Source organism: Pieris rapae, chromosome 17, assembly GCF_905147795.1.
Source record: "Pieris rapae chromosome 17, ilPieRapa1.1, whole genome shotgun sequence".
Classification (NCBI taxonomy): domain Eukaryota; kingdom Metazoa; phylum Arthropoda; class Insecta; order Lepidoptera; family Pieridae; genus Pieris; species Pieris rapae.
In genome coordinates, this window is record NC_059525.1 from 7938659 (window position 1) to 7951383 (window position 12725).

Here is a 12725-nt window from a genome sequence, read left to right on the forward strand (position 1 = left end):
GCGTAACGCTAGTAAACTCGCATACGAACTACTGACTGAAATATATATTTATATATATTTAATTTACTAACTATAAGAGAAAGAGAGATACATTGAACAGATAATGATGATAATGATAAAGATATTGTTTATTGCAGAAAGTTCTCGATGAGAAAAAATGCGAAATGCTCAAGTCAAGACTGTAATGAACTTATTTAACTAAAATTGTTATCTTAAAATATTACTTAAAAATATACGCGTGTCAAAGTGTACAAAGTGGTGTAGGTAAACTAAAATCTTAAGATAGGATTTGTTCACAGTTGAACTGTCATTTTTTTAAGTAGTAGTCTGTCTACGATTTTTATTTAATTAATAAACTATTTTACAGCGAACGAAAACCTGACAATATGGTTTATCCGTCGCTGTCAGTGCTCACTTGTTATTCAAAAACTATTAACCAGATACCATACACTTAACAGAAAAAAGTGAATAAAGTTAGGAAGTATATTTGTAACTATCTATGAAGTGTTTTTTTTTATCTTACTGCTAAACTTATAAATATGTTTACTCACAAATATGTTCTGCATCTCCAGTGGCATTTTATTGAAAACGCTAGGCAAGTAGTACATCCATGTTCTTTGAACATACACATTATTGAACTCAGGCAAGTGAAATGTCTTACTAAGGTCTATCCACATACACCGATCCGACCTACCATGGATAGCTTGTCTTGTGATCGACAGATGGCTATTATAATCTGTCGATTGCTTATTGGCACACTATTACCGATATTTGGATTATGGTATCAATCTCAGATGGTCGAAAATGGATAGGATTAGATATAGATTATTGGTTTTATTAATTATTCCACTGGGCGAAGCTTTTACAGAACGTAGTTCTAAGAATTATAGATGCGTATCGGCAATAGTCTTGTTTTCCTTGATTTACTGGTATCTCCTATGCTTTAGTGGTTACTTACTTAATTTTCATGAAGTGTTACAACATCAAGTGTTTTTTTTTAATGCAGTGAAAACAGGAACAATTACCTTGGAGAGGTTATATTTTTGTCGCCGATGTCCGCTAACCATTTTACAATGAAAACATCTTTTTTCGGAAATCAAATAAAATAGATATTACATTATTTTCTTTATTTTTATAGAAGACAACTCTATGGATAATGTAAACATAATTGGACGAAAAAATATATAAACATTTCCTTTGTATAAAAATAAGGCCATTCAACATTTTAATTAAACATTAAACATTGTATTAGATTGTTATACTTATAAATAGATTTAATAGCTTTTATTTCTGAGAACGGGATATTTTGACGCTGATTTTTGTTTTTCTTTTACTTACACACGTCTCAATGTTGTATACATTTAGGTCTTTTGATACTATTTAGTTTCACCACGGAATCATCTGGTAAACCATTTTAGAACACAACCACGAGTCACATATAAGTTAAATAACCAATTAATTCACATACAATATTATGGTATATTTGTCCCTTTCGCCAACTTACAATCGTACTGAAGACATAAAGACACAAAGTTGCTTTTTTGCTATGTACCATACATGGCTAATATAACAGTTCTATATACATCTCTAATTCGTATCTCATCTTGAGCGACAATGGTTTGATAACTCTTGAAACTAATAAGATTTAAGTTTGATTAATGTTCTAGAAAACGAGCCTCTAATAACTTAAAAATTGTAATTGCTTCTCTTTAAGACAAATTGGGGAGTAAGGGGAGAACGGAAATAACATCTTTACCGGCCCTACAGTCAACCTCACCTGCACGCGTTGGTGGTTCGTTATGAATAGCCGACGGCGGCACCGGCCGCGGTACTCCCTGCTAGATAACGGACGAGGCTCTGGCGACCGAGCAATGGCGGTATATCCATACAACCGGCTGGGCAACCAACCGAAGAGGCAACAGCGGCCTTGAAGTATAAATAACTTCAAAAATGTCTGGGAGTGGAAGGCAACGGGAAACCACCACTCCTAATTTCCCAAGAGAGTCAGCATGAAAGGTCTAAGAACAGAAAGTGGTATGTCTGGCAATCCGGATGACGCCCGGCGCCATCTTCCCGGGAGAGGTGGTGTGAAATATGCTACCGGCCATGCGGCAGTGGATCGTCAGGCACCGCATGGAAATTCAGCTACTGATGAAACTAACATCTACAAATCGATTCGTCATCCCCATCTCATCGGAACGTGGAATGTGCGCGGTCTTAATCAATCAGGTAAACTGAGAATTGTGGAAAACGAAATGCACAGAAAGAATATTCACCTGCTAGGGCTAAGCGAAACACACTGTAAAGGACAGGGTCATTTTACAACAGACCTAGGAAGTACAGTATATTTCTCGGGCCCGGAACTCGAACATAGCAGAGGAGTGGCCTTTGTTGTGCCGCGATCGCTGAACAGGTGTGTTATAGGATATAGACCAGTTTGTGATCGTATAATTACAGTTAAAATCAACACGTGTTGTTGTAAGCTAAATATCGTACAGGTATACGCGCCCACATCGCAATCTACTGTAGAAGAAATGGAGAACTTTTACGAAACGCTGAGTAAGACACTGAAAGAACTTCCAAAAAGAGAAGTTACCATCATCTTGGGGGACTTCAATGCCAAAGTTGGGATAACAACAGACGATGACCATCTTCGTCGTATTGCGGGCAGATTTGGGATCGGAGAACGTAATGATCGAGGCGAGCGTTTGCTACAGTTTTGCTGTGAAGAAAACTTCACCATCACCAATACATGCTTCAAGAAACACATCCGAAGACTGTACACCTGGGTATCCCCTGGCGACAGATGTCGAAATCAAATAGACTATATATTAATAGGGGCCCGATGGAGAAGCTCAGTGACGAACGCTACTACTTACCCGGGTGCTGACTGTGGATCCGATCATCAGCTCCTTGTGGCAACTGTGCAAGTGCGTTTTAAGAGAATATATAAACCTAAGCAGGGTCCAAATATGCAACGTCTAAATGCCGATGGATTCAGACAAGGTATTGCTCAGAAAATGATTGTGTTTCATAATGAAGAGAGAGATAGTAACAGCAAATGGGAGAGTCTCAAAAGGGTGATCGAAGAAACAGTTAGAGAAAACATGCTAGTGAAACCCGTAATGAAAGATTTCATAACACCAAAGACGGCCAAAGTCATCCTAGAGAGACGGGAACTAAAGGAAAATGGTATTCGCTCGCTAGAAGATCAGCAACGGTATGCAGATTTAAGCCGTCTGGTTCAACTTTACTGTCGGAAAGACTATGAACATCACATCAACGAAATCTGTCTCGAAATCGAACAGCACTCTTTGAAAAACGAATCCAGATATCTTTATCAAAAAGTAAAAGAACTGACTGGTACTCGTAAGCCAAGAACGTGTGCTATCGAAGGTACAGATGGGCGTCTAATTACAGATGTGGCTCAAGTGTTGGACCGCTGGAAGAACTACTGCGCGGAACTATATGACGCTGAAGGGATTAGCAAGAGCAGCTCATGGGCAACAGAAGAGCCTGATATTCTACCATCTGAAATTGAGCATGCCATGAAAGCTCTCAAGTGCAACAAATCGCCAGGTAAAGATGGTGTGACAGCCGAAATATTAAAAAACCTACGTCACCGAGGTACAAAGGCTATAATCGAGATCTGCAACACCATATGGCGGTCTGGAAGGTGGCCAAATGACTGGACAGAATCGGTGTTTATACCTCTGCACAAGAAAGGCTCTTCTAAAGTCTGTGGGAATTACAGAACTATAGCATTGATATCTAATGCGAGTAAGATCCTTCTCCATGTAATTAACCGACGTCTTAATTACTACCTTAGCCGAGAAATACCTGAGGAGCAGGCAGGCTTCGTTAGAGGCAAAGGAACGCGGGAACAAATCCTTAACATTCGCCAAAAAAAAGAGAAAAGAGTAGGGAATTCAACACTCCCGTGATCTTATGCTTTGTTGACTATACAAAAGCCTTTGACTATGTGCAATGGGATAAACTATGGAGGGTTCTACTTGAGATGGGAGTTCCTGAACACCTCGTAGCTTTAATACAGAATTTGTACATAGAAAACCGTTCCTTCATCAGGATGGGCACTGAATACTCCAATATGTTCCAAACAAAAAAAGGTGTGAGACAGGGCTGCATTCTGTCACCCGCACTATTTAACATATATGGAGAGTACATTATTCGGAAGACAATGGAAAATTGGGAGAAGGGTTTTGCAGTAGGCGGAAAGAGAATAGCAAACCTACGATATGCTGATGACACGGTTCTTCTGGCAACATCCATGGAAGATATGGAAGAACTGTTCCAAAGACTCGAGTTAGAAAGCACAAACATAGGCCTCGCAGTGAACAGAACAAAAACTAAACTGATGTTAGTGGATCGAGCCAGTAAGCTTCCACGTGTCACTTGTAACATTCCTGGAATTAATATCGTAGACCGCTTTATATATCTTGGATCCCAGATCTCCAACGACGGTAGCTCTGTCCCCGAAATAAAAAGGCGAATCGGCATGGCTAAGGATGCCATGACACGTTTAGGCAACATCTGGAAGAAAAGAGGAATTGGCATCAAAACTAAAATAAGACTGATACGGGCTCTGGTTTTCCCTATCTTCCTGTATGGAGTAGAAACGTGGACCATCCTGGCTCGAGAACGACAAAGAATCGATGCCTTTGAGATGTGGTGCTGGCGGCGAATGCTCAGAATACCGTGGACTGCAAAGCGCACCAACACATCAATCCTGACCCAACTTCGCATACGAACTCGCTTGTCTACCGTATGCCTACAGCGAATCGTATCGTATTTCGGCCACACAATGCGCAAAGGCGATGAGAACTTGGAGAAGCTGATCGTGGTTGGTAACACAGAAGGCAAAAGATCACGTGGCCGTTCACCAACCAGATGGACCGATCAAGTGAAAGACTCATCGTCTTCAAAGCTATACAATGTTATAAGAGAAGCGCTGGACAGAAACCGGTGGAAGCAGATAGTCCGCGCTAAATGTTTCGTTGCTGACCACGACGCTCAGAAATGAGCTGCCGACTAAAGAGAGAGAGAAGACAAATTCAGTTGACTTCTACTTTTGTGTACTTGTTATGGTGCTCCCACATTGCCGTTAGAAAATGTTTAATAACGTTAGTAAACATTTGTTAGCAAACATTTAATCACAAATAAATTTTCATGTTAGAAAATGTTTAGTAATGTTAGTAAACATTTTATAACAAAACAAATTATAACAAAATAAAACATGTGTTATCTTTTGTTTGTAAACATTTTATAAGGGTGATGGCGGGATAGGCGGTGCGGTGCGGTGCGGTGGGGGTTAGAGTACGCAGGTCGCTGCGCGTGGTGTCTCGCTTGTCAGTTCCTTTGTGTCAGCGTGCATCGCTGTGCGTGTGTATTAGTGGTTGCGCGTGCGCCAAGCAATAAAATATGTCCGGTAATTGGAATAACGATGATGTTTACAAACTGATTGAAATGTTTCAAGCAAGAGAAGTACTATGGAACACGATGTCAGAGAGCTACAAAGACCGAAATAAAAAACACGATGCTTGGATGGAAATTGCCAGTGAATTTAATATGGATAAAAAAGTAATTGAAAAAAAGATTCGATCACTCGTAGGTCAATTTAACCGAGAATGTAAATCTAATAAATCTGGTGCAGGAGCTAATGAGTCAAGTAAATGGTTTGCATTTAAAAAACTCATGTTCCTTAAAGGCAAAAATATTCCAAGTTTAACTGTCGATGGAGGGTTGCAGGTGAGTTTTATTTTAACGTCTTTTAATAATATTTAGATGCCCAGTCCAAAAACCCTTCATTTGAAAAATATTCTGCGAATTCTTTTCTTATTTCTTTCCCATCATCTGTCAGGGATTCACATGCTTCAAGTGGTGTTAATTGCTGCTGTTCTAATCTCCATTGTCCATCGATACGTGTACCAGTTACTATGTCATCTCCATCATAGTATTGAGATGGAGCGTAAATCATGCTCGATTCAGTTTTTCTTATAAAATTATGCAGTAGCACGCATGTCATAATTAAAGTAGTAGTTTTTTCTGGATCTAATAATATTGTAGTTCGTAAAACTCTAAATCTGGCTGACAAAATCCCAAATGCGTTCTCTACTGTTCTCCTCGCACGACTCAGTCTATAACTGAAGATTCTTTCCTTAGAATTGCTATCCTGTGGTCCTGGAAAAGGTTTTAATAAGTGTTTTTGTAAAGGGAACGCATCATCTGTTACGAACACATAAGGAAGAGGTTTGTTTCTGCCTGGTAGTGAGCTGTCACTGGGTATTTTTAAACTATTGTCGTTAATTTTATTTCGAAATTTTGTGTTTGCGAAAACTCCGCCATCACTTATGCGTCCTTGGCAGCCAATATTCACGTACAGAAAGTTGTATTCTGCGTCCACTATCGCTAAAAGTACAACGCTGTAAAATCCTTTATAGTTGTAATATTCACTGCCGCTATCAATTGGCTTTTGTATGGCTACGTGCTTTCCATCGATACTTCCTAAGCAATTTGGGAAATTCCATTTTTCTTCAAATGAATTTGCCACGTGTAGCCACTCTTGAGGTGTTGTTGGTATCTGGAACAAAAATAGAAGATTAAGAAATAGGCGCGAAAAATAAATTTATAACTCGTTATTCTAACAAATTTTATTGGATATTTTTATTAAGTATGAAATATTAATAGAATACACTATAAAAAAATATGATTTCAGTTAAGGGTTGTTAAGTAATAGAAAAAGAAAATCGCGGTTATAGATTTTTTTACAATTTTAGCTAATTTGACGCGCCTATAACTTGAAATTATCGTTTAGTTCTATTCTTTCAGGGTAACGAAGAAAACAGAATTGCTTCAGAAAACACTCTCAGTTTGAACGAAACAGGAAATACTGTCACTGATGAAACTACGGGCACGCCTTTCGCCACCCCAAAACCATTTCGGAAAAGAAGACGGCCTGAAGTAGAACAAGATCCAACACAACAAGAAGCTGTAAATATTTTACAAAGAATGTACGAATCTAGAAAAAGCAGGGATGAAAATGACGCATTTGGAGAGTATGTCTCGATGAAACTGAAACAAATAAAAAACAGTCATGCTAAGAATACTGCTCAACATCACATTAACAATATTTTGTACAATGCGACAATGGGACAATATGATTTTCCAAAAACCTTTACAGACCCAACCGCTAGTAGTTCCTGGGGATACAACTCTGAACCAAATCTATCCACTTTTTCGGAAAATAATGCTGACTGTAGCTCGAGAGGATACTACACCGCACCGAGTCCCTCGGCTTCATTTGAAACCAGTTCTTCGGATAACTCCAGGACACATACTCGTACCAGCGCAAGAACACAGAGTCCGTCTAATTTATCGGAATCAAGCCAAGATTCGACCCAATCATTAAACGATTTGTTGGAATCAATCAAAAATTAAAAAATACATGTTTGGTTTGTTAAGTATTAAAAAAATTATTAGTAAGGTAAGATAGGTACCTACCTAAAGTATGATTAGATTAGATCATATTAAAAGTAAATAAAAAAATAATTAAAAATGTTGTTTGACTTACCTGTATGTATTCCTTTAAAACCTCATTGAGAGCCTCGCACACTTCTGGTACGATAATAGATATCACTTGGTCTGACAACTTGAACACATTTCCAAGACTTTTATAACTGCTACCAGTTGCCAAAAATCTTAACGTTACCGCAAGTCTTTCCGTCACACTTACAGATTTTCTAAATGTAGTGTCTCGTTTGCCTATTTTTGCCCCAATTAAATTTTGTAGATATTCAAATTCGGAACTGTTCATTCTTATAAAATCTTTTAAGCAACCATCAATACCTAAATCCTTGAGATAGTCTGTGGCACTATATTTTCCTCTAGCTTTTAGCGTTTGGCGCATCCAATAAGAGCGCTTTTTCTTCTTTTTTAAACAAAAAATAAAAGCTATTCCAATGAGCAAATCTTCTTCCATTTTCGTGTAGACGTCCTCAGCCCTCAGAAGGCGAAACCAAACTGCGAGCCAATACTAGATGTTATAAAATGTTTAAACATTTTCCATCAATGTAGGAGCACTTATAACATGTAACAGTTTCTAACAAAGTGCAACAATTGTTAACATTTGTTAGTAAATGTTTTGGTGTTATAAAATGTTTACAAACATTTTATAACGGCAATGTGGGAGCACCATTATATATAAAATTCTTGTGTCACGGGGTTAGTAACCGAACTCCTCCGAAACGGCTCGACCGATTCTCATGAAATTTTGTGTGCGTATTGGGTAGGTCTGAGAATCAAACAACATCTATTTTCATCCCCCTAAATGTTAAGGGTGGTCCACCCCTAAATTTTTTTATTTATTTTTTAGATAAAATTTTTCGTTTTTATTTTTTTACGATACACCATACAAAAATACATGCAACCCTAAATTTTCACCCCTCTACAATCATCCCTTATGTTTTTTTTGTTAATTATAAACTTTAATTTTTTGGCACAAAAACATGGCAAAACAACGTTTGCCGGGTCAGCTAGTAGAATTATAAATATGTATATGAATTAGGTGATCCACAAGAATTTTATGTTTTCTGTGGTATAAAGCTAAAATGTCAACTTCAATGTCATGATTGATTTTGATATCGACGTGTAGACTTTTTGTAGGTATATACGATTCGCTTCCATGATAATTTAAATTTTTCAAGTTTCTAAAAAGATGGAAAGCGTTTAAATACCGTTTGTGTAACTCTTTTTTATTACGAAGTGTTGGGTATATACAATTTCAAAGATGGTAGTTTTGGAAGGTGATGGAGATGCAGCAACTATGCCACCCGAAGATGTTGAAAAGCCAGAACCGAAGATAACCAATTCACTTTCTTTGGAAAGTATCCTTTTATTATACACAATTAAACCACTAATTCTAAAAAAGATACAACGTATGATTAGGCATTTCTTGACATTCTATATCTAAAATTTTAAGTGGTTCATATATACCCTTTATCCATTTCATTCTGAAACAGCTGTATAATTTTATTTGGTTAAAAATATTTGTTATTGTATTAATTATATGAATTTAGGGTAACAGGTAACACTTGTTAATTTACACATTAAATTAGAAATGAGTTTAATATAAATTCAGTAATTTATACAATTATTTTATATTAGTTAAACAAAATCCTTAAAGGTAATTTACAGTATTCCGCATCATAAAAGATGCCCAACAGCAGCATGGTCTCCGTCATGGAGATTTTCAGAGATACAGAGGATTTTGTTCTAGAAGAATAAGACGTTTAAGGAAAGTTCTCAAAATACCCCAGGTAATTGTTACTCCTACATACATAAACTTTAATATGTTAGAGCTAATATTAAGAACCATTCTGAAATTTTGATGTTTGATAGAAGATGGCTTTAATCTATTTAACATCTGGTTATATCATCAATCATCATCAAGGGCAATTTCATAAATCTTTATTTTGAAGTTTTTCATGTTCATGTATTTAAATTATTCTATAAATCAGCCCTTACAACTCTAACACTAGTCTCTTCATATTATATTAATCAAGTATTGTGAAACAATTTTATAATTACTTTCTTATTTACCATTACAGGGAGATAGACGTCATTACCGTAGACGTGATGTCACATCCAGTCATTTAACATCATCAAATTCTGAAAATCGCCTCTTATGTGTGCCGTTATTACAAGCTGAAAGGGCATGGGCTCATGCTATGCAACTCAGACAGGAAGCCAATACAGAACCAAGGAAGAAATTTCATCTTATATCTCGCTTGAAGAAGGCATGCTCACATGGTCAGCTGCTTTTGCAGCTCTGTGAGGTTAGTCCTTATTTATTGGAATTAATAAGACATTTAAAGGGTAACCATTATAACTCAGTTCCTTAGGAAGGATTCTGATCATATCACATATTTACTATGTCAGTTAATTTGTAATAAACAGAATTGATTGATAGTATACCAATTACTATAGCGTATCTCACGACGCGCTGAGACGACACATTGGCGGCACACCACAAGCGCCAAAATATATTGCCACACCGCAAGGCGCGTGTAGCACCCTATAGTTTGAAATAATTGCGATGCGGCGCCGCACCGCACCGTTACTGCTTCGTGTGGCCACGCATTACTCTTAATGTTATTGATGCATGGTCAGAAAAACCGTTACACATACCATGCAAGTATGAACTTCTACTTGTCTGTTATAGGAAAGTGGTGTATGTGATGCTCGTACGCAATTGGAGGCCGGCGCCTACTCAGCGTGGTTAAGTGGAGCATTGCTTGTAGAGCTGCAACAGTGGAGACCAGCTGCTGAGAGCCTGAAACGAGCTCAGATAGTTCTTGAGAATCTTTGTGCTGCTCTACCAGAGGATGAAAGAATTGTTTACAAGCAAAAGGTATATTTTTTAAATATGAGGAACAAACAACCCAAGTCATAAAAATAGTATTTAATCTAAAATAATATAACTGATTGAAAATTGTAGGCCGAAGAATTAAACCCAAGTCTTCGTTATTGCGCATATAACATTGGAGACGAATCGGCAGCCGGGGATTTGCTAGCGATGCGTGGACAAGGACTTATTGAGAATCTGGACTCGCTCATGGCTCAAGCCAAGTATGTATATTACCATCTTGTACGGAGTTCATTTTTTAAAATTTTTAAAGAACTCCTACAGTTCTTTAGTTACTCACTAATATTGGTTGTTAAAAGATTTTTCAGTAATAGAAATAATGGTAATTTGAACTAATCTCGGCTCTCCTAAAATGGCTTGACCAAGCCTATTCATAGATAAATCATCATTCAATTTTTTCTCACTGTCTTCATTCCAGAGAGTCACGCTCTGGCGTAATGCATGAAGTAGAATGGCGCGGACGACGTGTCACCGTTCGTCCCGAGAAAGTGCGTCTCTTTTTGATAGCTCTTCAAGACATGGACAAATCCATCGCCAACGCCACCACGGCTCAGGCCAAGATCGACATCCTTGAGAACATCCTAATGGATTGCAAGGACGCCATTTCGGCCATCAAAGACGAAATCAAGAACGACCCAAAACTGAAAACCGCTTCCGAAACCCAAATGTCAAGCATCAACTATCTTCTCTCCTACTTGATGTACCTCCGTCTCGCTCGCACTATCGAAAGGAACAACCTCATGATCCAACAAGCTGAAGAAGCCAGAAAGAATAACACTCCAATTGATGGAAAGAAGGTCCGTCCTCAGGATTTGACAAGACTCTACGAAATCATCCTCCAGAACTTTACTGAGCTCCAGCAACTACCGGGCTTCGAAAACGATACCGCGTATCAACAAGAGATCGAGACGCAAGTCAAAGCCTATAAGGCCTTCCGCTGTTATTACATAGCTCAAGTTTTGACAGGACTCAGGCGTTTCAGGGAAGCTCTCGCTATGTTGGAGAGATGCAGCAGCTACACCGCAGACTCGATCAAGAACAAGCATCAAGAGAAGAAAATAATGGAAAAGCTACGCGTTCTGGAGAAGGATATTGAGAGCTGCAAGTTCGAAGTCCATGCAGATTCCGTTCTAGAAGACGAGGAAGATGAAGACAAATACGTAGGAAAGGCATACAAGGATAAGAAGCCGTTGGTCGATCGTTTGGATGATTATCGTGAGGACACGCAAGTTCTAACAAAAAATCCAAACATATACAAACTGCCTCCTCCGATGGAAGCTGTTCCATGTAAACCGCTCTTCTTTGACCTCGCCTGTAATTTCATAGAGTTCCCCAATTTGGACGATAAAACCGGAGTCGCTAATAAAAAACAAGGGGCTGGTATCACTGGCTTGGTCAAAGGTTTTTTGGGATGGGGTAAGGGCGGTCAGTGAGTGTCACAATATATTAAAACAAATACATATGCTTGCTTGTTTTATTAAACCTGTCAATCATTTTCATAATACCAATACGACTAACACGAAATTAGGTTCCAAAGTTATAAAAATAGTTAATTTAAACAATATACTACATTTGTAGCGATCACATTCATCTTATAACTGCAATCTTTATATACATTTCTACTTATAGAGTTATATGCGACAAATATGGTACAATAACAAAAATAAAAAAATTCAAAACTATCTTAATGTTAGAAATGGAAAGATTTTAAGCATAAGCACCTAAATCTTTCAATAAATATCTGAGTTTGAACACAAGTCACTGACCCTACAAGCACATGTTTCTTTTTTTTTTTAGAACAGGGGGTAAGCGGCAGGAGGCTCATCTGTTGTTAAGTGATACTGCCGCCCATGGACACTCGATGCCAGAGGGCTCGCGAGTGCGTTGCCGGCCTTACAAATAACATTTTACTATTTATTACAAATTTTTAATTGAAAATTTCAAAATTTTTCAAAGCCTCCGACCACTATTACACAATTTGGATGTATTAAAGTCTGTTGAATATTTAAATGTATTTTAAAATATAGGAATCAAGTAATGTATCAGTCTTGCTATGGCAGGTATAGTGTGCTTTTTATATTGAATCAACGCGAAAATAGATTTTACACTTCAAAGAAATATACATTTAATTGAATAAAATACGGAATAGTGATGAAACGAATATACGTGTTCATCTCGAACGAATTTCAATTAATAACTGAACGCATCCCAAATTACGGTTAGGTTATGCTCTGTAGGTGTTATTTGAAGAAGTTATTGCCAGACCCATAAGACAGGTAAAAGG

General features: G+C 37.7%; 3 protein-coding genes across 4 annotated transcripts; 2 read left to right on the plus strand and 1 right to left on the minus strand.

Moving 5' to 3' along the window:
• The first annotated feature begins 5330 nt into the window (after positions 1–5330).
• On the plus strand, positions 5331–7483 carry LOC123689913. Its single transcript, XM_045631935.1, has 2 exons — positions 5331–5766; positions 6847–7483. The coding sequence occupies exons 1-2, from the start codon at positions 5440–5442 to the stop codon at positions 7453–7455; spliced, it is 936 nt and encodes a 311-aa protein (XP_045487891.1). The 5' UTR covers positions 5331–5439; the 3' UTR covers positions 7456–7483.
• Positions 5558–8210, minus strand: LOC123689912 (putative nuclease HARBI1). 2 transcript variants are annotated; one of them, XM_045631934.1, is made up of 3 exons: positions 7589–8210; positions 6399–6598; positions 6058–6198 (listed from the first exon to the last, which is right to left on the minus strand). In XM_045631934.1, exons 1-3 carry the CDS (start codon positions 7994–7996, stop codon positions 6186–6188), a joined length of 621 nt encoding a protein of 206 aa, XP_045487890.1. In that variant the 5' UTR covers positions 7997–8210; the 3' UTR covers positions 6058–6185. The 2 variants fall into 2 exon arrangements, with proteins under 2 accessions (XP_045487889.1, XP_045487890.1); XM_045631933.1 differs by having other exon boundaries at positions 5558–6598.
• Positions 8211–8661: 451 nt separating this feature from the next.
• On the plus strand, positions 8662–11905 carry LOC110999057 (signal recognition particle subunit SRP68). The gene is made up of 6 exons (XM_045631932.1): positions 8662–8900; positions 9211–9332; positions 9624–9851; positions 10238–10426; positions 10514–10644; positions 10860–11905. Exons 1-6 carry the CDS (start codon positions 8804–8806, stop codon positions 11872–11874), a joined length of 1782 nt encoding a protein of 593 aa, XP_045487888.1. The 5' UTR covers positions 8662–8803; the 3' UTR covers positions 11875–11905.
• Positions 11906–12725: the final 820 nt, after the last annotated feature.